Source organism: Spermophilus citellus (genome assembly GCF_964194105.1).
Source record: "Spermophilus citellus genome assembly, chromosome: 5".
Classification (NCBI taxonomy): domain Eukaryota; kingdom Metazoa; phylum Chordata; class Mammalia; order Rodentia; family Sciuridae; genus Spermophilus; species Spermophilus citellus.
The window spans coordinates 46,806,692-46,833,167 of NC_138186.1; the positions used below are offsets into that span (position 1 = coordinate 46,806,692).

At 45.3% G+C, this 26,476-nt stretch overlaps 1 protein-coding gene across 1 annotated transcript in view; it reads right to left on the reverse strand.

Annotated features, from left to right (window-relative positions):
- Window positions 1-2,738: 2,738 nt before the first annotated feature.
- The window catches only part of LOC308649366 (ephrin type-B receptor 1-like), a gene marked incomplete at its 3' end in the record, with an annotated part of 59,159 nt that continues 35,421 nt past the window's right edge, over window positions 2,739-26,476 (reverse strand). Inside the window, exons 5-8 of the mRNA XM_081294960.1 lie at window positions 14,399-14,469; window positions 10,732-10,881; window positions 5,106-5,299; window positions 2,739-2,898 (exon numbers count right to left, since the gene is read on the reverse strand). Coding sequence (XP_081151086.1) covers window positions 2,739-2,898; window positions 5,106-5,299; window positions 10,732-10,881; window positions 14,399-14,469 — 575 coding nt within the window. The remainder of the gene's footprint in view (window positions 2,899-5,105; window positions 5,300-10,731; window positions 10,882-14,398; window positions 14,470-26,476) is intronic.

A 26,476-nucleotide genomic window follows, 5' to 3' on the forward strand; every position in this document is an offset into this window, starting at 1 on the left:
CTAGAGGTCATATACTATCTCACCTAAACCTACAAGGGAGCATTTTATAAAAATGGACTACTTCACAATAATAATGATAATTTATTAATATTAATTAGTAAATAATAATAATTTAGCAACCGTCTCTTATATGTATTCTATGGGCAGGTAATGGGCCAAAAGCTTTGCAGGTGCTATCCATTTGTTTCCCACCACACAACAATCAGGTGAGCACTATTATTACCTTCACACTCACGTACAAGGCAAGTAGGGTTCAGAGAAGTTAACTAACATACCCAGGATCACACAGAAGGTAAGCAGTGACAGAATCAGAATTCAAATACAAGATAGCCTCACTCTCAGCATTCCAATAGAACTCTTCTCCAAACTTTTCTAAGTTCCTAATTGCTTTCAAAAAAACCCCACCCATCCCAGCAGAGCTGATGACATCATGCCCTGTGCACTCTGAAGACCCAGGGCTGGATTTCTGTCCACAATACCTTTGTTCTCCTACCAACTGGTCCTCAATCCCCCAAGGCTTCAGCTGGTGGAGACAAATTACCTGCGGTCTTTTTAGCAAATACGTTGCAGAAGCATACTTGAATTTTGAATTAACAAATTGCCCCATGATCTATTTTATTGAGTTTTTCATTTTCTCTTTCCATCTTTTCTCAAGAAACACACCGAATGGCATATGGACATGTGAATAGCGTATGGGTTTGTTGTACTTTGAACGGAATGCCTTCATTTTCCATTTGACTTTCCTTCTAGTCTTGCCCTTGTTCTTTTGCATGTGATGACTCCCACACTGGGGAGCTGCTTCACTGGATTCCTCCACATTGTGGAGAGAGCACATGACATGCTGGGCAGATCCCAGGGAGGAAGCCGGAGCAGCCTACCTTGCGGAACACTCTCTTCCCTCCCTGAACCCAGGCCCTCTGATCAGCTAGGAGCAGCTATTCTAGCTCTGCAGGATGCAGAGGCTAGTTTTCCACTGGTGAGTGCTTTTGAACTTTATTCTGTTTCACAATCATTCATAATGGCAGAGATTGCCTTTTTTAGGCAATCACCAAGAATGAACCTTTTAAAATATACATATTCTGACGTTTAGTGGATTCAGGGCTCGATGCACATTCAAACCATCTCCCTGGAGAAAGCAGCGGCTCTGTCATTTCTGACAAGAATAAACCTCATGGAGGTGGAGTCAGGACTCCAGGAAGGTTTGACTCAAAGCAGTCAGGGTGTCAGCAAGCTGTCTCTCCCCCAGGGCTCAACTGCTGGGGTTGATCTCCACCCATCTCTCCTGGGACCCGGGAGTTGGCCTGGCCAGGAAGGAATACCATAATCCAGCATGGTGCTTGACGAATAACACGATTGATTAGTGTCAACCAAATGACAGACTGATGGGTCTTCTACCATATGGGTTACAGGCCACCAGAGCCCACCCTTGTGCCAAAAGTGCTTGCACACTGTAGTCCAGGAAGCCTGCAAGTTCTCTCTGGGGTGTGTATGTTGGGAAAAGGAGTCAACTTTCTGGTTAGGATTATCTGAGTTTCTATGAATGCAGAAGGCAGAATCTGATCCTTGCCAACTTTAATCCAGTGTTTCTCCCACTTTGCTGCATATCAGGATCACCTGGGAAGCTTTAAAATGTCCTGATGCTCAGGTCTCACAATATACCAATTAATCAGAAATCCGGGAGTAGGAACCTGGCATCAGCATTTTTTTTTTTTTTTTTTTTTTTTTGTGAAGAGTTCCAGGGGATTTTAGCATCCAGTAAATATGGGAATCACTGTGTCCCTGGGGTGGGGATGGGCGGCAGGGTATCGAATGGGCAGCCAGCAAAGCAGGCTCGGGCCCCGGCTTTGCCACACTTAAGCACCGGTGCCACGTCATTTCAGAACCTGCTGAATGGAAGGAATGGAACTAGGTACTGTTCCCCAAACTGCAGTTCTATAAAAACCTGTCCCTCAAAAATATGGCTCCACAGTATTTAATAATTTTAAATGGCTTTCTTTATTTCAGGATTTCTCATGGCCTTTATAATGCTAATAAGAGCCGTGAATCTCCAAGAGGGTGATAAAGTGAGCAGTATTTCCCAAATTTATTTGACCGTGGGACCTTTTTTCCCAAGGAGAACCCATTAACATTTCCCACGACTGGTGCTCCTTGGAACATTCTTGGGGAAATGATGAACCACATGGATCTTTAAGACCCTTTCTGGTTCTCATTTGATTTGAATAATTTTATTTTGTGTATTCCTCCAAAGCCCTGTGGGAGCAACAGACTGGTAAATAATGCGAGGGGGATGGGCATGCATGCTTATTTATAAGCATCATCTAAGCATGAGGACGGGCTCCCCACGCAGCCCTAGATTGTTGCTGAATCAGTGCAAAGCCTTTTCGGCTATGTTGTTTAAAGTGCTGGCTGGCTGTGTTCTTTCCATCTGGATGCTCTCTTTGATGGGCTGAGTTTATAAACTTAAATGGGGGAGAGACTCGGTGATTAGGCAAATGACATATGGCCGGCACTCTGACTTTGAAGAACTCTCGTTTGGAGCCCAGGATAGAAAGATCCCCACCCATCCCTAGCCCTCAGCCATCTCCCCCTCCATCTTTCTCAGGTGCTCTCCTTGGGCCTGCTTCTATACAGAGAAGGAGCTGGGGATGCGGCCAGAAATAGGGCTCACATCATCTGCAGTAGTGGGGAAGGGGCTTTGACCCCCCACCTGTGGGCTGGACAGAGGGGATTCATGTGACTTACTCTGATGTCATCTGTGTGACCAGCTGGAGGGAGGTGAAGCCGGCGGTGAGGAAGCTGTCCCTGTATTGGACCATTTTAATGGCACTGAGCCAGTCGTCCACGGTGGTGAAGGCCGTGAAGTCTGGGATGGAGCGGTCAAGCAGGGGCTGGGAAGGCCTGGCAAGACAGAGAGGCGCAGGTGACCCCATGGCTGCAGAGACGAGTGGGCAGAGGTTTATTCTGGGCTGACGGCAGGCTGTATGGACAGCAGCAGTCCTGGTGAGACGGAGCCCTGGGATGGCCCTACCTTCTTTCCAGAACCCTAGATTGGCATCAGCTCCCAAACTGAGTGGCCAGTGCCTTGTCTCTGGGCACTGTCGTCCGGCAGTCAGCAGACAGGCAGATTGGCACAACATTCAGTTGAAGGGAAGGGAAGCCCTCCACCCACCCCTGCTCCTTTATCAACGGAGAAGTAATAGCTTCACATTTGGTCCTTTGAGTGGCATGTCAACATCCCTAAAACCTCCCCAAATCTATCAGTAACTATAGAAATCTATATTTCCATCTGGTGTCACCCTCGGCCACTGGGGGAAAACAATAGAACCAAGTGACCCACCACTGACCTTCTCTGGAACATTCTTAAGGCAGACATGCAGGTACCCAAGCGAGAAACCAAGGTGCCATCTTGACATGTTTCCAACCCCACATCCAATCTCCTACCCACTCCTTCACCAAGGCCCAAAGACTTTACCTCCCAGATCTCCCAAATTCATCCACTCCTTCCATAGCCATTGCCTTGACTGAAAACAAAGGTGATTCTTGAAATGTTCTCTTAGGTTCACACTGTAGCCAGAGGCTTTTTTCAAAATGCAGATAAGATTGTCCCCAAAACCCTCACCTTGACCCTGACACATGTCAGTCCCAAAATAGGGGCTCATAAGATCAAGCCAATGTCTTATCATGGCCCAAAGGCTCTAAGTGAACTTGCCCTTGCTCACCTTGCCAGCCTCAGCCCCACCCAATTTTCTCCCCACTGCACTCCTTGCAGTTGACACTGACCTTGGTCTTCTGCCCTTGGGCCTTTGCAACTGCTTTACCCTTATGCCTCTATTCCCATCTCTCCTTCCACCCAGTTAATTCCTCTTGGCCTTCATCTCTCAGCTGAGATAACATTCATCAGGAAAGCCACTCTCTAGCAGTAGAAGGTGTATGCTCCCCGTGCCCTGTGCAACTAACTGCCCCAGCAGCCACTGAGGTCTCAGTTTTGCATTTCTTTTCATGATTAATGTCTATGCTCCTAAATGATTTTAGATTCCATGAGGGCAGAGACCATGTCTGTCTTGCTCATTGGATAGGACCAGCCCTGGGCACTGTGTTTGGAGTATAGCCACAGGATAAATTTTGGTTGCAACAATAAATTAGCAAATGAGTTAACAATGCAAAGGTAGCTGAATAACGCACAGCGGACAGAAGCTGGTGGCTGTTCTGGGCATTCACTCGTAACAAACCAAATTGTTTTGTATTTCTTTGTCCCACAGCAATCAGGGCCTTTGCCTGCCAATAGGTTGGCCAAGATTCCAAGTCTGTAGCTCCACCTGCCCAGAGGACTGGTATGGTTAATGGAAAGGTACTTCTGGAAACAGGATCTCCCAGAGGTAGGGCACTGTATCAATCAGATCAGATACGGCTCACCTGCTCTAGAGCCCAGTGCCGAGCCCATTAGAAACCAACAGAAGTTAGAGACCCAGACAGGTCTCTCCACATCTGCCTCCAACCCATGCTGGAAAGACAAAAGAGGAGAAGGGAAGTCTTGGAACTTCTATCACTGGTGGATAAGCTCTGCTACCCCATTATTTTTTTATTTGTTCATTTTAGTTATACTGACAGTAAAGTGTATTTTGACATGTCAAACAGGCATGAAGTATAGCTTCCCGTTCTTGTGGCTGTACATAATGTGGAGTTACACTGGTCGTATATTCATATATGAATATAGAAAAGTGATGTCCGATTCATTCTACTGTCTTTTGCATAATCATCTCCTCCTTTCTCCCCTGTCCAATCTGGTGATCCTCCATTCCTCTCTACCCCCAGCCTATTGTGAGTCAGCATCCATATATCAGAGAGGACATTCAGCCTTTGTTTTTTGAGGGATTGGCTTATTTGGTTTAGCATGATACTTTCCAGTTCCATCCATTTACTGGCAAATGCCATGATTTCCTTCTTCTTTATGGCTGAAAAATATTCTGTTTTGTGTGTGTGGGGGGGGTTATGCATGTACCACCCCATCTAAACAGAACAGAATTCCCCCAGCTAAGTTCTGCCCTTCAACCATGAGTCTATCAGCAACTAGGAGTCACTCTGTCACCCTGTTTCATTAGACTCACACAGCGGTGATGATTGCCACAGTCTTGAGACTTGCCGGATTCCGGATCATCTTGTCCAGGGTATTGACGATTTCCGCAAAACGGGGCCGGCTATTACGGTCCTTCTGCCAACAGTCCAGCATGAGCTGGTGCAGAGCAGCTGGGCAGTCCATGGGAGGGGGCAGCCGGTAGTCCTGCTCAATGGCATTGATGACCTGAAGTGGCACACGGGAACAGGTGTGACTTGGGGATGCACTCCCAAGAATGGAGCCTCCCTAACCAGGCTGGCACAGGTACCGTTGTTTGTGACCACACATCTTCCACCATAATGGATTTCCTGTGCTCTTCAGACCTACCCCACACACTGTGGGCTCCCAGAGAGCAAGGACCACATCTTATTGCCCCTTAGTCTGCTGAATCCAGTCCCCAGTGCTGGGCCTGACAGACCTCTGTAAATTCTTGTTGGAGAGAGAGCCAGGAAACTAGCTGCCTCTCTTCTCTCAAGAAGACCCAGGGCCCTAGTTTTGTGTTTTTCATCCCATACCTCTTAATTCCAGATTCATTTAAATCAATGATGCCTGCTCTGTGCTTTTTGTATTAAAAAAAAAAATTGTGAATGACCCAAGTATTAAAGCTATGAAACCCACAATGGGATGGAAAGGTAGATATGACGCAGGAGTGGCTTTCAAGGGGTGTTACAAAAAATCAATCTATTAAAATGGAAATAAGCTCACATTGTAATATTAGGCAAAAGAGCAGGCTCTATAACCACAGGTATGGTGTTCTCTTGCTTTTATTAAAAGTAAAACCAAAACAAAACCCAATAGTTATACACATGGATAGAAAAGCTCTTGGGAGAATGTAAAGCATGGTGTTAATGGGGGTTGCCCCTGGGCAGGTGGAAACATAAATGTTCTTTATGTTTTTCATTTTGCTTGTTTGTATTTTTTATTGTCTATAATAATCATTCATTGATTTTTATATTAAAATAAACAGCTAAAGCTCCTTAAATTACAAAGGAAATAATTTGGAGTTCAGGTATTTGCTGGTGTTTTTACCTCTACCTAAAAAAAAGACCAAAAAACATCAGATTCATTTGAACAGATTATTCTTTTTGTTAATGTCATAAATTGGTCAAACAGTGAATATTTCCAATCAGGTTGTATTTTTATAATTTCTGTGTACAAGTATATAGCACAGGAGATGGGGCAGGAGTTAATATAACCTGAAGTTATTAGAGATAATCAAGGTGTATTATTTTTTTTCTATTCAATATGGTGAAAAACAAGCACACAAACCACACTAAGATTATCACTATATAAAAAGGCCAGTAACTGGGAACATTTGCTTTTGAACAATATATTGCACTGACAAATTTTTATCTCCTCTGAACTATTGTCAATCAAATTCCCTGCTATCCTCTTAGGAGACAATTTTAACCCCATTTTCCCCGTGAGAAAATGAAGGTAGAAGCACTGAAGTAAATTTGCCCAGGGCACACAGATAGCAAGAGGTAGGGTTGGAAATAAAGCACAGGGTACCTCATTTTAAGTTTTGAGGATTCCAAAGGCCACTTTTCCTAGGCCTCTGGGGGGCTGCCGTCATAATCTCAGCCTAGAGATGGGTCCCTAGAGCTGTCCCATGTTTTCAAGGCATGAAACTAAGTAATCTCTGAGAATGAGCAGCCCAACATCATCCCCATCAACCTGGCTCATAATCCTGTCCCCTTTTCTAGCTCCTTTTATGCAACCAGATTGAGGGACCCAGAGCCTGTACTCATTGTGGAGACAAGTGGGATTACCCATTGAATGGCCCAAGGAGTTCTTTCTGGATTAACTAAAATCAAGCCATGTGGGGCCAGCAGGAGGGGCTGGTGTTCAAACTCCACTTCCCATGGGGCTTGGGGACTCCAAAGTCTTCTAGTGCTGTGCAGCTAGTGTTGTTAGGATCCTAAAATGCTGCCCAAATTGTTTGATGCTAAAGCACCAAATACCAATTTTTCCCCCCACTGATAAGGCAGCTTCCCTACCTGCCCTAAAACAGGAAATAGCATTGGGATCAGGGCCCTTTTGTAGGAACACAGAGTCACAGTGCCCAGCTGACCCCAGCACTCCTAGCAGGGCAGCAGCAAGGGACCCACACATGTGTGGAGTCTTTTTCCTGTAGCTCTGGACTGAAGCAACTTAACCATATTCTCCTTGTTTTCTCCTCTGTCACCTCGGATTGTGTCAAAGACTGTCCAGGTCTTTGTTTTTGTATTTCCTCTGCTTTTTTTGGTGTGCTTACTTTCTTTTGAAGAGGACATCAAAAAGTTACTAGTTTCTCCTCCTCACACAGGTCAGCCGGGAGCACAGACCCATGTGGCTGTGTCAGTCAGAGGACTGCATAGCGATTAGTGGGATAGACCCGGGAAGCCTGGGTTCAATCCTGCTTCCATTTCTTACTAGCACAGAACCTTAGCAGAAGCCCTTGACTTTCTGAAACTTCATAGATGGGGTCACTAAAAATATTAAATGACACAGTGAGCTGATGTACATTGAGCACCACACAGATGAGAGACAGAATCCTCATCACATGGAAGGTATTATTACTACCTTGTCTATAGAGTGGACATTTTCTCAGCAAAGAGGGAGCTACTACTGGTCATTCTGGAGGTTGACCTAGCACATAGTAGGGACTTGATAAACACCACATCCCATTTCTCACTTTTCAGAGAGAGGCCAGCCATAGAAACACCTGTTCATGTTCATAAACTAGGGCTCCATGCCTTTGCTCTTTCTTCTAGATAATTTTCTTGTTATTTCTCCAGCTGATTCTATGGGAGCATCAATGCTTTGGGCACATAAAAATGTCTACCCCAAAGAAAAAAATATCTGGATCATTAATTTATTGGTGTATAGGCAGCACTTATCTGCTCATCTTTGATTGAAGTGCTCTGATTTTGATTTTGATTCTCTTTTTAAGGATCTGGGAGATTTCTAAATTTTCTCAGTACGTATAACTTATAGTCAAATATATATATATATATACCTTTTGTCCTCTCATGGGACTTGGAGGTCATTCCTATCTTACTAGCAGGTGTGGTGAAACACCTTCAATCTGGCCATTGGATGAATCTAAACACCAGTGACCATGTTTGAATTGTGTGGAGCCATATGACCTAAGGTTGGGGGTACAGGGTGTCCTGCCTAGGCAAAAATGAGAGTGGATTCTGGGTCCCTTCCTGGGTTCCTAACAGGAAGAGATCCATGGATGCTGAGAAGAGTGGAGATTAGAATGGGATCCAATGGTGGTTCCAAAGAGAAGGAAGAGCAAAGGGATGTGGGGGGTGGTGGTGGACTGAGAGAACCGGTCCAGGCAAACTGTTACCCTGAGCATGCTGCTGTCCTTTGGAATGGTCTACATGAACTCTTTTGACCACCCTAAAAAAGGAGTGGGTATGATCAGGTACAGGGAGGGACTGCTGTGTTTACCTGAACCCAGAGACCATTGGTATGGGGGTGGAGTGAGGGCCCGGGACAGGTTGACCAATGTCAGGTGCTCTCAGGCAACAGATGAAGGAATTAGAGCACCTCTGGGAAATGAACAGGGCCCTGTTCCCTGCCCTCACATCACTGGGGGGGGAGCTCCTGGCCGCCCCCGAACTCCTATTAGTGAGTTGCGTGGCAGGTGGTACCTCCCCGACCTTGCACTGGGGAGGGTGAAGTGGAAGAGCGCAGAGCAGTGGAAGCACCAGGGCACAGTGGGTTAAGTTGAGCTCTGATGTTTCAATAAGACCGCAGCTCCTCTCCATAGACTCTGCCACTCTCATTATCTCTGTCAATCAGATCCAAGCGGCAGAACTTCCAAGTTGCTCTCTCTGGCTGACAAACTCTCTGTACATGTTCAAAGACCTTCCTGGGCTCCGGAAGCCCAATTACCAGCACTCAGACTTGCCTCTGCAATTCTCTTCCTTAAAGCCTTTCAATTGTCATCTGAAAAATCCTTTACTGCCACCACCTCCCTGGTTTCTGACAAGGGAGGCTGCAGCCCAGCAGCTGGGAGCCCTTCCTGGCTCTCTCCCAGGCCAGGTAGGAAAAGCCTGCTGAATGGGCATGAAGTCACCTCCCACCTCCCGTCAGGAGCAGAACTGCATCTGGGGCATTGCTTAAGGGCTCCTATTTTGGAGAAATAGAATAAAATTAAAATAAACTGCCATTTTACAGATGTTCCTATTCCCTCTGAGACACAACTCAAACTTCAAATATCTGGGAAGCTTTCCCCCCACCACATGTTCCCAAAGCCCTATGTAGTGTCCGTTAGTATGCAAAGACCGTGTGTTGAATGAACGATTTGAGAACTCTGGAAATCGAATACCAGAAATTCTATTTGTTTTCAGCATAGGTGACTGCATTGACCGAAAATATCTTGAATGTCAAATCTCGCCTGTCAGTTTTGTAATCCATTCTCTCTGTGTGTTGAATTGTTCTTAATTGGATTAAGGTCTCTGGGTGGGATGAGATGGGTCTGCTTTGTCTGGCTAACATTTCTTACTCATCTAGCAGATGGTATGGATGGAACCAGCGTGCAGTTGATTTCAGGAAAACAGTCTTGGCGTCAACTCTGCCACTTACTGATTGGATACGCTACAGGAGCAGAGGCGAGGCATGGATAATCACAGATAATAGAAGACCTAAACGCCACCCATGGTTGGCATCGGGACCTGGTTAAAGATGCAGCCATTTTACCCACTCAGGCCCACTTTTCACTAACTTCTGAGTGCGTCAGAGTCCCACATGGACTTTGCCAACTAGAACCCTCTCACCTCCAAGGGCAAGGTATGTATTCAAAACGCAAACCTGGACTGGGAACAGCCCTGGTCAAAGATAGCACTGAAATTCAGGCAGACTTCTGATTGGGGCCTTATCAAAGCAAATCACCCTAAAAAGCCTTCTTCACCCTTCTATAACTATGGAGCAAAGATTCCCATTTGGAAAGCCCTCAAACCAGATAACGGATGATCTTTCACTTTCCTCTCCCACCTTGACCCTGAAGGCTGGGCTGGAGGGATGGTGAAGGCTGAAGCTGACTGGCTTTGGGAAGCTTTCTCACAATGCTCACAGACAGTAGATTCTCAGGGAATAGCGCCACTTTACAGTTCCTTGCTGAGGATGCAAATTCCCCATAGAATCTGCAGCTGGCTCAAAGCAACACAGCTGTGAGATGCAGAGCAGGGTGGGAACCAGGCTCTGGTACTCAGACTAGTGCCCCTTTCCTTCTTCTCCCTTGTCACTTATGCAAAAGGAGAAGTCACAGTCTGGGCCCTGGGATGCAGGGTAGAAGTCTCTGCTTAGTTTGAGCCTCATCTATTCATGATCCATGGCCATTCTGAACCGGCCCTTTGCCTCCTTGTTGGAGTCTGTGGCCTGGGCACCTTTGCAGGCCTTGGGTTTGCAGGCCTTACAACGGTCACTGTCCATGATGGGCTTTTTTTTTATTTATTAGTTTCAACCTTCATGCCAAGGGTGTCACTGTATCCTCTTGCCCTGGACACTTTGAGTTCACATTATGAGACTTTAAGCTGAAAACATATAGGGAGGCTTGGTAGCTACTGCATGTGGGACCCTAGGGTAGGTGTTTGTGGCAACCAAGTGCAGCTGACACTCACATCTTGGTTGGACATATCCCAGTAGGGCCTCTCTCCAAATGACATGACTTCCCACATGACAATCCCATAGCTCCAGACGTCACTGGCTGAAGTGAACTTGCGGTAGGCGATGGCCTCTGGAGCCGTCCATCTCACGGGGATCTTCCCTCCCTGAAAGAAGGAGAAAAAAAGTGGTCAGCCTGACCAAAGGAAATAGGCCTGAGCATCCTCCCACGCCCCGACTCCCACATCTTGTGAATAGGATATGTCAGGATAGCCCTTGCCCTATAGACAAGTGACAATGTTGTACTTAAATAGAGGAGCTCAAGGGGATTGTCATGGCCTGTGCTGGTCTCATGCCATATGTGAACTTGTCACACGCAAGGGGGGGTGGCAGGTACTGAGACTCCATTTCCTCCACTCCCACTCTCTACATACTGGTTCTAAGGTTGCCGGCAGGACAGTGGGTGTGAGGACACTGTAACTGTCATCAACTCACTGGTACCACAGGACACTTACTACCCAAGATACACAATTGTCCCATATCAATGTAAAAGCTACAACCCTTGGGTCAAAAGGAAACAGAATGAAACCAAAAAGAAAGAGGACTGGTGAGGTCCACCTCCCAGAGGATTTTCCCACTGCAGGATCATGCTGGGCAGCTCTTCTGCCCCATTTCCACTGGGCCCAGTTCTGGGGAAAAGGTTTCCCAGACTCTACACACAGTCCCGGATTGCAATGGACCCAGGGCCAGGGTCACCCACATGCTGCTTGTCCTGCCTGCCCCACAGCAGAGGTCAGACCCTGTGAGGCTGAAGATCTGTTTCTAAAGGTTGCCCTTGGGTATATGTCTTCTCCTTGCCCTCCTAACCTACACTGGGTGTTTCTACCTTGGCGCTCTGCTTGGCCCTTAGCTTGGCTGCCAGCCCTTGGCCGGTGTTGTATACTTAAGGAGTTGAAATCCATCCATCCATTCATGGACCCATAACAAGCCATGAGCATTGCTTTGTGCCAGATCCAATCTGAGGAAGACCTGGGGCCCAGAGATGAGCCACCAGGGTCCCTGCCCTCAAAAAAACAGAGAATTGTGCAGACCAGAAAGCAGAAGCTTAAAATGTAATTAAAACAATTAAAGCCTATAATCCCAGCTGATTGGGAGGCTGAGACAGGAGGATCAGGAGTTCAAAGCCAGCCTTAGGAACTTCGAGGCACTAAGCAACTCAGTGAGATCCTGTCTCTAAATAAAATACAAAATAGGGCTGGGGATGTGGCTCAGTGGTTGAGTGTCCCTGAGCTCAATCCCCATACACCCTCCCCCCTAAAAAAAAATATTTGAAAATGGGACAGTGAGGATTAGGGTGAGTGTGGGGGATTGTGAGAATGGCCAGGAGATTCAGGGAGGCAGTTTCTTTGGGGGAGTTAAGAGCTCTGGGGCCTTTGGCTAGGCTCAAACACCAGTACCACCCTTTTCTACCTGTGTGACTATGGCAAATAACCTAAGCCTGACCTCTCTGTGCCTCTTTCTCACCAGCACCCGCCTAGTTAGGACATCGAAAGGGGAACTGGTCAATGTCATATAGTGCTGGGGATAGGGCCTGCTATAGACAGTAAATGCTGTGCTTATGTTAACTGTTATTTTCACTATGCTCAGCCCTAGAGAATGGGTAGAAAATCACCAGGCACAGTGACAGGAGGGGGCACATGGGAACTGCAAGGGATTCAAGATGGCGGAAGTAGGGGATGCCTAAGGGGAAGTAGGATGAGGGGAGGGTGGAGCAGCCCTGCACAGATGTTCCTACAGGGGTTAAAGTGGGGCGATCACCAGGGCCGCCAGCCAAAGCACCATCTCTAGAACACATCTGCCCCTTATTTTTGATTATTCACACCAAAGGCCAAGATTTCACCCCCACACTACTTTCCCTAGGCCTGATTTCCATGTCACTCCATGATTCCTGAAGCCTGGGACTGCGGGGCTACACAGAGTGGGGACAGCAGCACCCTCCCTCCCCTGGCTTCATGCTTCACTTGGAGGAGGCTATTTTTTGATCTGTTCGAATAACCAAAGATAGAGTGGACTTTAGCAAAACTACCTTTAAAATGCATGAATGTTAATCTGGGGTGGGGGGGGAGGCAAAAAAACCGCAATGTGTATCTTTATCCAGTTTTTCGTCAGGGCCTGGGGGGAATAAAGGCAACCAGGCCTGGACCTCCACAGGCACACATCCAACTTTCTGCAAAGAAGACAGTGCTGATTTCCCTGAGGATGCTGACAGGCTTTTGTGGTGGGAGAAGTCCTCGGCTCAAATGCCAGCCATGCGACAAATGCCTGGAGGGCAGGTGGGGGCTTCGCAGCCCAGGATGCTGGGTTCTCACCATCTCCCTGGTATGAATGCATTCACTAGTTTGATCAACATGGTACCCATGGCTGGCAAGAGAAGTGAAAAAACCCATCCAGCGGAGGAGGAGTCATCAGACACTTGGAGGTCAGCATCTGATAGCCTGGGGACGCCATTCCTACTTTGCCATTAGGGGAAGGTTTGCTGCCACATCTTGAGATGGCTGGAGCTCCCCCAAAGGAGAGGGACTTTAACTTTCTCCAAATACTGGGGTTAAATGAGGTAGGAGAGAGCAGGAGTTTAATTAGTATGAGTGTGTGTGTGAGAGAGAGAGAATGAGATTCCGTGTGAGTGAGAACTTATTGCTGTGTGTGTGCAAGACGGAGAGACAACTTGGCAGTGAACATTTGTGAGTGGAGGGGAGCGAGGGCTCGCTCTTCTTCACGTGGGGTTTGTGTGTGCGGGTGGGGTGGGGGGAGAGAAAAGTGTAGGTCTTCTGAATTTCAAAGAGGCGATTTGGGAGTCTGGAAGTGTCCTCCTCTGCCAAGTCTGGAGCAGACCCTAGGGGCTGTCAGTGACAGCTGTTGAGCTGCTCCCTCTTGCATGTAAAGTGGCAGTGCTAGGCCCACTGGCGAGGAGCCCTGAGCCCTCCCGCCACCTTGCGCTGTTGGGCCTCACTGAACAGAGAGCTTGGCCTGTCACCCCCGCCTCCATCCCAGCAAGTGGCTGAACTTTCCAGAAGAGCCACCCTGGACAGGCAGGTGACAGCTTGTCATGACCAGCTCTCCTATTCAGCTGAAGAGCAGGGGGACACTGACCTCTGAGGCAGAACAAAAGGAAATGCAAAGTCAGGGGAGCCGGGCGGGCGCCTCCCTTCAAACTTCCCTTACATCATAGCAGCAGCATTGCCTTCTGATGCTCAGAGGTAATTAAGGTGATGATTGTGATTATTTAACTTGTCCTCAATGATGTGACAGGAAATCTATTAATTTAGAGGCTCGTGACCAGCCCTGTGGAGGGGACAGAAGTAAAGGACGTGGGACGTGGCTGTAGCAGTCAGGGCATCTGCTAGCCAGAAAGGTCTTGCTACCCAAAGAGGGAGTCTGGACTAGAGCAGGGGTCAGAGCATGGACATGTCTGCAAAATGCTAGAAGAGTCCCCTGCTGTCCAAAGTAGGCTGGAAGAAGGCACATGGTGGGGGCATGGCTGGCTCTGTGGGTGGCAGGGAAGGACTCTCAGGATGGTGCAGAAGGATGGGGAGGGCCCATTGGGACAGAACCACCACTTGGGTGTAGAAGAACTGAAGAAAGCCCTGTCCCTGGATCAGGTATTTAAGTCACTTGATAACTCACTTCCCCCAAGATGCTAAGGGCACAGTCTGCATTCTTCAGGGAACAGTTTCCTGGAGTTGCCACCGAGGCCACTGTTGGGGTGTGGGGGAGAAAGAAAAGGAGGAGTTTCCTGTAAGATTCCAGACACTGACCTTCCACATAGAGCTTTTCAAGAGATGGTTGTGTTGTCAAGATCTTCTTCAAACATTCGAAAACCACTGCTTCAGAATCATCATGTTTCAACTCAGACTTGAGACAAAGTGAAGAGTGTGTGTGTGTGTGTGTGTGTGTGTGTGTGTGTGTGTTTGTGTAGAATTTTATGAACTAAGAGAAGATATCTCTCAGTGGACTAGTCCTACCCATCCATCTTCAGGATCACCTGGTAATCTGCATCTATACCTGCCAGCAGGTGTGATATCAACAGGCAGAAGGTGTCAGTGAAAGGGGCACTTTAGTCCTTCAGCCTCAGCCAGTATGCAACAGACATCTATGCATCTATGTAGGACCCACTGTGTGCCCAGCACCCTGCTAGGGACATGATTGTGATGAGACTGGCCTTCACCCACAAGGGGCAATGAATATCCCTAATGCCACATAGCTGTATTGCTCTTGCCATAGTGAGACTAGATAGTCCTGGTTCTGGCGCTTACCCAACTGGTAAGTTTTCTAGGCCAATGAGTGATTCACCTTGCTAATAGCTTGTCCTGACGAAGCCCATAAGGTAGTATGTTAGTAATTGGATGTATTTGGGTATTGCTCTTACTTTCATCCACCATTTTGTGTAAGACTAAGTCTCAGTGGGATTATGGCAAGAATCCAAGGCACTCATGCATACTGAGTATAATGTTCACTCAGTGGAATAGTGGAATCATGCTGCAAGCATTCTCTGCAGCTTGGAATGACAGGTTTAAGACCAAAAGCATCATGCACTGGTTCTTAATTCCATAAGCCCACTGCTCCAAAAGGTTCATGCTATATGGAACATATTGGGATTGTGAAAATCTATTATGATAGATATGTGAATCATACTGTGTATTATTGGTAAGGTTAAGCCAGAATTTATTGAGTGTTGTCGATTAAATTAAGCTCAAGATATGCTGAAGTCCTAACCTGTGATACTTATGAATGCAACGTTATTTGGAAATAAGATCTTTGCAGATCTAATCAAGTGAGGATGATTCACCTTGGAGGACTGCTCCTTGCCAGCATGCCTGGGGAAGAATTTTATCTTTACTCTATCAGCATTGTCCTCAGACCTGGGTGGCAACTCCAGGCTTGGGTAGCTACATCAGAAGTTGAGGACCATGGCTGGAGACAAGGCCAAGCCATCTGCATACCTGTAGGCCTAGCCCAGGGGTTCTCAAGTTCGTCTGCCATTAGCATCACTCAGGGGAAGTCTTTTTAGTTTGTTAAATGCCATGGGTACTTTAATTGATTTAGAATTTCTAGGAGTGGGGCCCAAGCATTAGTATTGGTAGATTTTTAACATGAATCACTGAATTAGATTAAAATAATTGGTAGGTGGTTCTAACATGCAGCCATTAGTCACAATCACCGGATTAGCAGTGTTTCTCGGATTAGAATGTCCATCAGCATCATCTGGAGGGCCAATAAAACTGGCCTTAACTGACACTTTCAAGTTTCCTGGTTCCGAGATAGGGTCTGAGAATTTTTAACAAATTCCCAGTGTGGTTATCATTCTTTGAGAACCACTGGCATAGATCAAACCACCATAAGTCATGTGTTGCATGAGAGTTCATCCCCAATATCAACTCTGATCATTGTTAGTGGCTGGGTGAAGAAGGATTCTGAGGTTTCACTTGGGTTTAGTCAAAGGTTCTGTCTAATGACTATACATTAAAATTGCCTGAAGCATTTTAGAATAAACTTATGTTTGGGTATCACTCCTAGAGATACTAAAGGTATTAAAATACTCATGACATTAAAAAAAAAAAAAATTCCCCCAGGTGACTCCCATGAGCAGCCAAACTGGAGAAAGTTCTGGCTAGGCCTTCTGAGTAGACAGAGAAGACCGGTATTTGTTTTGATGAAGAATGTCACTGTGGGTGAGGGCCCGGGTTACTAACTGCTGTACAGCCACATTGCGCTTAATTTCAAAAGATCTTAAAATGATGAAAAAGGAATGGAAGGAGAAAGGAGAAGTTTACATGGTACATCAAGAGTCACTTGATATAGTTGGCAGATTGGACACCCCCCCTTGGGGCATTGACCATCCTGACTGGACAGTTGACCAGACTGGGTGAGGTTGTTTGCCCATTAGGACACAGATGGCCTGCCCTCAGGGTGCATCCATGTGACACATCCCCTCCTGCTCCCCTGTAACTGTCCACTGCCCTGGGCCAAAAAGTCTAATCTGGACCCCAAGCGCTCAATGAGAAAAGTATTTCAGAATGAATGTCTCCATTTAAAAGCACTCTGAAGCACGCTAACCCATTTTCCTTAACCTAATCGGCAAAGAGATTTCTTTTTTTTTTTTTTTCTCAGATAAGACCTGTATCCATCAAGAAGGAAAAGAAGTTTCTGCCTAAAAGGTTATCTTTCTCTGAGAGTTACCAACTTCTAACAGCCAGTGCAAATTGCTGCTGGCTGTTGTATAATAAAGAGGCTGTTCTCGGTTCCCCAGGACTCCAGGAATTTGCATGAAAACAGTCTCTCCATCTTCTGAAAGGTTCAGCTGGCCCTGCTGCTTACTTCTTTCCAGAAGCCACAATCTTGATGGTGACACTGTAATTTATGACAGAGCTAAGGATTATAACGCAACACACAGAGAACAAGGAGGACTTTGGGGGCGGGGGGAGGCAGGCTCCAGGTGCAGGTGAGCTTCAAGACAGGGTGGTCTCGTTTGTCATGCAAATGGCACAGGAGGCTGAGGCAAGGATTGGGAGGAAAGATGACCCTGGAAAAGAGCACAGGGCAGGCTGCAGAAGAAACTTGTTTCTAAACAGAATGTTTTTCAAAGCTTTTCTTGAAGCATTAGCTGTTCCTCCAAAATAAATGACACAATGTATTTCGTACTAGTAATAAAATATGTGATTTGAATAACTACAAATGGAAAGATTTACAGTCGGTGGGCTCGGGGGCTCCTCTCTCCTGAGCTTTGTGTGTGCTGAAATCCTTCAGTGAGATGCTGGGAGAGGTAATTGCAGCCCAAACATCATTTTCCAGCCGCTCGAGAGAAAGGCCTATTTGGACATAAATTAACTAAAAATATGCGGATGATAGTGTGTATTTCATGTGCGAAGAACAGAAAGGCCACTTGGTGACGTTTTCCAACTGAAAAAAAAAAAAAAACCTATTCTTCAAACAGTCGTCATTTCTCTGTCCTGCACGGCAGGGTAAACAGCTGTCTTTCATTACCCACACCCCAAACAGCTTCTGATGGCTGTATGCAGGAAGTATTATTATTTTTTTCTCATCATACAGCATTTTTGAGTTTACAATTAAAAAAGTAAGAGTGGAGAAACAAAAAGCTAAGTAATTTGCTATGTGTTTTCCATCATTTGACAAGCATGCAGGTGGAAACCTCTTTGGGTCAGGCCAGTCAATAGAGGGAAAGGGGACAATGTTGCTTCAGTCCTGAGAAGGAGGCTGTTCAGGGAATCCAGCCTTCAGCAGCTCAGTAAAGGTACAAGCTGGGTTTTTCCTGATCACTAGGGAGGGAACCAGGCGCACCCCCCCACACACACACACCCAGTCTAGTGAGCACAGATGTACCTGTTCTGCTGCTGAAAAGAAAATGCCCTCCTCTAAGGGGGATGAGGGTGGGGCCAGAGGCCGCCAGGCTCTCTGGATGACAGATTGGCATGGAGGACCAGGGAGTAGAGGACAGAAAGGGGTAAGGAAGAGACTTAAAGGTCACTCTGTTGTCTACTTTTCATTCCCTGGGCCATGGCCAGGGTGTCCTCCTAGCTTCACTGAGCCTGGCATGAACAGGGCTTTCTCCTTGAGCCCCTCTGCCCCCGCCATGCCTTCCTGTTGCCCTCCTCAGCCCTAAGAGACCATAGTCTTCCTCTCCCTTTTCAAGCAGGCTGTTTGCTGCATCAGGAACTGCATGGCTTGTTCACACATCTCCATGACCCCTAACTCTGTTAGGCCATGATGACCCTCCTGCCTCTGTCTCCTATGACTCTCCCATGATCCTTTGTCACACCTCTCCCATTCCATTCCTACTCTTGTACATGGATGGTACTTGGGCTTCCGGATACCTTGAGGCAGGACTGCTTCTTCTATGGCCCCACAGTGGGCAGGGGCTCCTGGATGAGCAGCAAGAGGGAAAATAGCTGAGTTGGCTGACTTTTCTGTCTCTGGAGAAGGCTGGGACTCTCAGATGGAGGCTGGCCTCTGCTCTGCCATCTTGGAGACCTTTGCCCAGCTCTGTAGGGAACCTCACTGAGTTTATCCCAAAGTTCAATATTCCCACTCCTTGTTACAAGACATAAGCATCTGATAGACTGGTCATTGCAGGTCATTTTAATACGCAAACTAGGTATATTCCTTATTGTAATTTTGGGGAGTGGGATACTGGGGATTTAACCCACGGGCAATTTACCACTGAGTCATACACGCAGCCCTATATATTTTTTATTTTGAGACAGGGTCTCCCTTAGTTTCTTAGGGCCTCACTAAGTCGCTGAGGCTGGCCTCGAACTTGCAATCCTCCTACCTCAGCCTCTCTAGCTCCATGGTGTGCACCAGGAGGCCTAGCTCACTTTGTGATTTTTGATGCCTGATCAATGTCCACTAGGCAAACCTCTAGTCCCTTTCCTGCTTCCACCCTCCAACAGCTATTTTATAACAGCTGATACATGTTAAACAGCTGAACTCTTCAGGCTCCTGAACTGTGCTTTCTTTTTGGCTCAGCTTCTTCCTCAGACAATCCCAGCAGTTATAACCAAGTCACTTAACCACCTTGTCTTACTGTCTACACCTGCCAACAGGGATAATGAAGCTTAATTATCTCAGAGGGGTGGATGAGGCCCTGGTAGCTAATGCTGGCGGAATGCGAGTATGTGTATTGGGGCGCTGCTTCACCTGCTTCCCAACAGGACCCCTGTTCTCCGGGCTGCTTGTCCTCCACTCCTGGCAGATGAGCAATGGCCAGGGGGGGACAAAGCCACCTCCAAAGACCACACGGGGAGGCCAGCTCCTGCCTCCACACCGGTGATGTGAGCTAGGTATTCTGAGCCTCCTTTGACCCTGGGAATGGGGTTGTCCTGAGCCCACACCTGAGTAAAGGTGGAGGGGCTCTGACCCCTGATCCTTCCATTCCAAATACATGCTGCCTTTTTCTCCCCCTGGATAAAGGAAAAGAAGAAGGGACTATAAACAGAAAATCATGTTCCTCTGTATGAAGGGCAATTGGCATTTTTTTCTTTCCCAAAGGTGGCGGGGGGGACCAGGATGGACTTCTGTTCCAACTTTCCCAGACCATGAAGCCCCATCTCTCTCCAAAAACATTTATTGCTTCCTCTTTTAAATAAAGCATTAACATGCATGGCATACATGTTGGGAATAAGAGGACTGATGGATGACATCTTGTGTGAGGAAGGGGACGTAGAAATAGGCGAATCTCACAGACTGTGGCAAGTGGACAAGTTGGCAAAGGGCTTGGGAAAGAAACTGCCACCCAGACTGGAAATCTGCAAATTGTTCTCATCACCACGAGGTGCAGATGGACGTCGTGCGTCTCCAGATGTGACATCCAGGAAAGGACACACTATCGTTCACGTAATGCATAATGCAGAATCCGGGTCTGATCACGAGGAGATACCAGACAAACCCAAAGGAGGGAGGTACTATTAAAAACATGTGAAGGGTATTTAAAAATGTCAATATCATTTTTAAAAAATTGAGAAAATATTCCTGATTAAAAGAGACTAAATAGACATGACAATAAAATACAATATCCGATCCTAGACTGGATTCTGTACTACAGGGGGAAAAAGTGCTTAAAAAGGACACTTTTGGGAGTTGTGGCTCAGTGGTAGAGCACTTGCCTAGCATGGGTGAGGCACTGGGTTTGATCCTGAGCACCACATAAAAATAAATGAAGGCATTCTGTCCATCTACAACTACAAAGAAATTAAAAGAAAAAAGACACTTTTGGGGTCAGTTAACAAAATTAGAATATAGAGAGTAGATAAAAGTATCTATGTTAAGTTACTAAGTTTGGTAACTAAACTATAGTTATGTAAGGGGATCTCTCTATTCTTAGAAAATACACAGAGAAGTATCTGAGAATATAGATGTATATGTAATGTATTTTCCAAACATTCAGGAAAAAAAGATTTTGCAAAGGTGGAGACTGAGGGAAATAAGAAATGGGTTAAAATAATAACACTATGTGAATAATCTGGGCAAAGTTTATATGGGTGTTGTTTGTATTATTTTCACTTCAAGAACTTTAAGTTCGAAATTATTTTTTAAAAATTTAAGTGTGTAAATTCTTTGGTCCAGCAGTTGCTCTTCTTGATATTTAATTTACAGAAATATCCATATAAGCATGCAGAGATATCTATGTAAGCTTACACACTGAAGCACTATTTGAAATAATATATCAAAAGCCACAGAGATGACCATCCAAAATGAGCTAGTGAAATAGTTTCTACGGTTAATTCAAACACAGGATGCCTGAGAAAGAGCCTGAGAAACAAGTCCACAGGGGCAGCAGCAAAAGGTCTACCAGGGCATGAAGTAAGGTCATGGTCAAGTAACAAAGGAGGCCCAGAAACCAATCAGTATGTACACTATGAGGCCATTTTCGAGATCACAAAAATATGCATAAATCAATACATACCCTCACATACTCTAAGGTTAAGGAAAAAAAAAAAAAAAAAGAACTACACCAAACTATAATGATAACTTTTGGGAATTGGGAAGGGAAAGTCAGATTCACTTTTTACTTTAAACACATTTTTGTTTTTTGATGTTGTTAAGCATTGTTTTTATAAATAAAACCATGATAACTTTTCTTAAAAAAAAATACAACATTCTGGAGACTTCTTTGGGTTTCTTTCTTCAGAAGGGCTGATTTTCCAAGTTGGACCAGAAAGTCCCTATTTTCTGCCTACTCTGGGATTAGTTCTCCCCCAGGTGAGGGCAAAAGTCTGATGAATGAGATTGGCTAGAACAGCACCAGGAGCCAGAGGGCAAGGGTCAAGTTCAAGGTTGGGAGAGCAGAAACCGAAGGGTCCCTTCTTCCTGCCATGGGGCAGCAGTATTACACCCAGGGTTCTATGGGCCATTCTACTTGGCATCTCAGGTCTCCTGGTACATGTTTGCCACTCATTTATTTCTTAATTCCACAAATGTGTTCAGAGCAGTACACAAAAGCTTGGGGGCACTGTGATAGGAGAGGAAGCCGGGCTTGCTGCTAGGAGAAAAGATTGTAACTGGTATATAGGAGGAGGGTGGCGGAGGCTTTGAAGGGCTCCTCAGCTGGATGGGAAGGGACTGACGTGGTGTGGAAACAGTTTGTAAGAGCAGTGTGTTGGGCCCGGTGGAGTTTGGACTGTGGGCCAAGCTGTCCAAGGGTGTTCCCCTTCTGTTGGTCCATGCAGGCTCGAACTACAGGATCCTCCCTTGGGGGCATGCTAGAGTGCCCCAGCTCTGTTGGAGCTTTGATTGCAGCTCACCTGTATTTTCCCCATTCATAGGTCTTTCCATATTCTGATGTGTCCTAGGGTTCACTTTTTATTTTCCTAGTCCTTGGAGTACCAATCCCTGGGTGAGTTTGGTCTCACATTTCCAGACCTAACTTTCACCCAACCTGCTGGGTCCAGAGCCCCAGGTTGTTTCTTCTCTGCTTGGGCCACAAGAGCCCATAGATGGATTTGTGTCCCAAAGGAGGAAAGGAAGAAGAGACCCTTGGGTTTTTCTCTCTCCTAGTCCCAGAGTTTCCTCTTCATCTGTTGAGTCTTGGTGGCTGTTAGCATCATGCCCCTCACCCAACTTGGGGCCTTCCTGATCCTCCCTGAAAATTCTGTTTAGAAGGGCAGGGCTTAGAGTGATGAGCCTTCTGCCGAAGCTCAAAGACTTGCTCAGATCTTTGCAGTGTGTGTCAATTCTTTGGTCCGGCAGGTGCTCTTCTTGATATTTAATTTACAGAAATATCCATATAAGCATGCAGAAAGCTCAGATCCAGTGCATCTTGGGCTGGTGAACTGTGGGTCCCAAAATATTTTCCATCTCCTCTAGCATCATGGCCTCCCAGACCTGAGAACTCATCATATTTACTGTGTTGCAGGAACCAAAACTCAGAAGACAATCCTTAGCCACAGTTAAGAACAGCCCATGGGAGGTTCCAAGATCTGTGACTTTTGTGCATAGCAAGTAGAACTTTCTCATCTGGCTGTATTGACCCTGGAGCTTCTTTTATCCTATTTCAGAATCTCCCAAGGCCAATAAGACTTTTACCTTCCCAGACCCTCAAGACTATATTTACTGCCTATGACAAAGGATGGGTGGGATGAGGACAGGTTGGGGGCATGACATCCTAGCTCTGGAGCAGAGTAGACATGAAGATCAAAGGTAATTAAAGAGCCAGCATATCTCTGGGACAGAGAGGAGCTCGTAGGCTTGCCACCTCCTCCTGCCATTTCCATCCCCTGAGTAAACCACAGACTGACAGGTGTGAGCAGAAAGGTGTGAACTGGCAAGGTGTGATAGAGACAGGTGGGATATCACACCCGAAAGGTCACAGCCTAGAACAGGGATCAACAATCTGGGAACGCACCGGAATCTTAATATTATTGCTCAAAGGTTGTGCCAGGACTGCCCAAGCAAAAATCAAAGACAGTGTGATCTTCAGAATGTTATTAGTTTGAGTTTCCATGGAGGGAAAAGGAACATTTGGTCAGCTTGTAGGACCACCCAAACATCCCCTTGTCAGTGACAAGTTCTGACTGGTATATAGTGGCTGGACTTGGAACACATCATTGTAAAGCGATGATAATAGACTCATCAATGGATGCTAAAATCAGGGGGAAGATTTGATGAAAAGCAAGATATATGCATGGCTTGATATACCTTCCCACAGATTGCTTATCAGTTACAGGAGGAAAAAAATGTAATATAAAATGTATGTAACTACACATTGGCAAAGTGGGAAAAACCCTCAGGAGACCAAACTGAATACCATTGAGGGACAGATGGACATGTCTCAAGAGACATAGTCTAGGAAGGGACACAGCATCACTCAGGTAGCATCCTGGCCCAAAATGTAGAACCTGAATCTAATTATAAGGAATATCAGAAAAACCCCAAAGGAGAAATGTTTTATTAATGAAAAAAGGTGACCATATGGTTTAAAAAATGTCAATGTCATAAAAAAACAAAACAAAGAAAAGCACTGAAAATATCCCAGATTAAAGGACACTAAAGGGACGTGAAAACTAAAGGTAATATAATATATGCTAGTCTGTGGTCCCAGAGGGCATTTACCTGTAGTAGAGATGGGATTCGATAAAATTAAGTCTGATCCATGGTGTACACTTTTATATCATTTTTTTTTGGGTTGTTGTTTTGTTTTGTTTTTGGAAATGCGATCCAAATAAAAAGTATTTTTTTTAACAATCCCATCCTCAAGTGCTCAGGTACCTTAAAGAGTTCTCTCACCAAACAATGGCATTTCCTATTGAAGTTGCTTTTATATAGAAGTCAATAAGGAGAGCCCCCAAGCTATTTCTACCATGGCTTCAAATGTAGACAGTAAATAAAAGGTAATGTGGACAATCTCTAACTTTGGAGTGCCTAAAATGTAATAAATGTCCCTGGAATCTCTTTTTTAAAGACCAATATTGGGCAGGGGCTATAGAATCTCCTGTAAGCCTAGAAAAAGTATAATTGGGGACAGAAATGTTGACCTCATAAAATGATCCATTACCATCTGGTTCAATGGCCTATACAGTTCAAATACTGAGTTTGTAGCGGCAAAGCCCTTATTTGAAAAGAAAACTTGGCCAAAGTACAATATCCATGCTAGATAAGAACCTGGCCGGGTCTCCCCACTATCCCAGTGCCCTGATTCATTCTGGAACATTCTGGAACATGGAGAGGAAAGTGCTGGCCACCATCTCACACATGGACAGACTCATGTACAAAGGGAAACCCCACATGTTTTCCTTTCCTTTTGATTCAGGTACTAACAAATTGTTTTCATTTTGTTCTTATTGAAAACTCCAAAAGCATTTCCCCCTGTCTCACAGTTGGGTCTTCTGATGGCCAACTATTTATTAGGCCTAAATGGAGTACACGCTTCCAGAAGGTGAATGAATGGACTCTAATTTTTTTTAATATGGGCATTTCTGCTATAAGGAATACACACATTTTGAAATTATCTCATATTCTGCAAAATTGCACAATAAAATAACAGGATGGATGGGTGCAAACACTTGGAGACCATTCAAAGTGTAACAAAAACAAGGATCTTGTCAATAACAATAGTGGTGCAGGTAAAATTGCAATGTGCATTTGTACCCAGTGCATCCGTCTGAGGCCTGTTTGCAGACTTAAACTCTGTTTTTTTGTGCTCCTTTCTTGGAGATGAAGGTCACGGAGGGCATTCATATGTCATAGGGATCAGTTTTGTTCAAATTAAAAGTCCTTCCAGGGTATAGTCATTTTTATCAAAAATTTAAAATTTTACGCAAGGAAAAATGTGCTCCGTTTCCTCATCTTACTCTCTGCTCCACCAGATAAGAGTGAAAAATAAAACGGTTCTGGGAACCACTAAACCTGTCATCATTTCACTAACGAAAGGCCCTTTGGTCAGTGGTCAAATTTTTTTTTTTAATAAGGTCTTCTCATTAAGCTAAGGCTTTTTCTCTGATTGATTATAAGAAAGCTTGCTACTCTTTGCTGCAAGACATAAATATCCCAGAAGACCAGAAGAGAACCACAGGTCTTCCACACAATACTGACACCTTTCCCCCACTTAGTATTCACACACTGAGTTGGCCTTGAAGACACAGGCCCCGCTGCATTCTCATTTTATGAGGAAGCAAGAGCAAACAGATATCAGTCACTTATCCACTGGGCACCACCTGCTGTGTGGGGCACTTGCCATGTTTAACATCATCCAGTTTTCACAATCATACTAAAAAATAGGTCGTATTCCCATTTTGCAAACGAGAAAACTGAGGCTCTTGAAGTAAATAAATACTCCACCCAGACTATTATATAATATGTTAGAAGCAGAGGTGAGGATTTAGATTTCAGTCTCATGGCCATCCAAGTTTGTTCTCTTTACTTTACTCTGATTGGGTTTCATATTAGGATGTCACTACTTGTATTATTAATTGAAAGGAAAGAGTCTTCCCTTGTGAATTATGTTTTGCATATCATGTAATGATGGAATTGATTCCCTTCCCCCAAATCCACTAAGAGTATTTCACTAAGATCCCAAATAATTTACTAATGACCTTGTTTCATCAGCTTTTATAATAATTTTAATTTTGTTTATATTTTATAGGACTTTAGAGGTTTATTAAAACATTCCACATAATCTCCTTCTTGGATCTTTACAAACCATTGTGTGATATAAACCTGGTAATAAGATTTATTCCATGGGACAGACAAAAATGGAATGCATCTCAGGGAGGTAGAGGAACATACCTTGCTCTTGGCAGAGCAGGGCTCAAACCTTGTTCCCGACCTCAACGCTCAGCCTTTTCCTTAGAATGGCTGAGGGAACCGCCATGCAGCTGCTAAGCCATGGGTACTGAACTGTCTGTCCCAAGAGCTGTTGGGACTCATTGTGCCATGTAATTTGAAATGTGATGAAAACACTGACATATAGAACAGCACCTTATTTACTTGTACCAAAATAATTAATTCTGAATATTATAAATAACTTATTTTGGGGTATTAGAACTATAGCATGTACAAGAAAAAGTAATGTAGGGAGAACGTAAGGTATGGTCAAGTGATACTAAAGGATTTTTTCTCTACTCACCATGTTTTCTTAACCCGACTGGTACCCTTCTAATTTCTCAGGATGGAATATCTTGCTAAATATTTTATAGCTTTTTATTGGGGGTGTCAATTGAAAAGCATGAGGACTGACATTGTCCAGCTCCT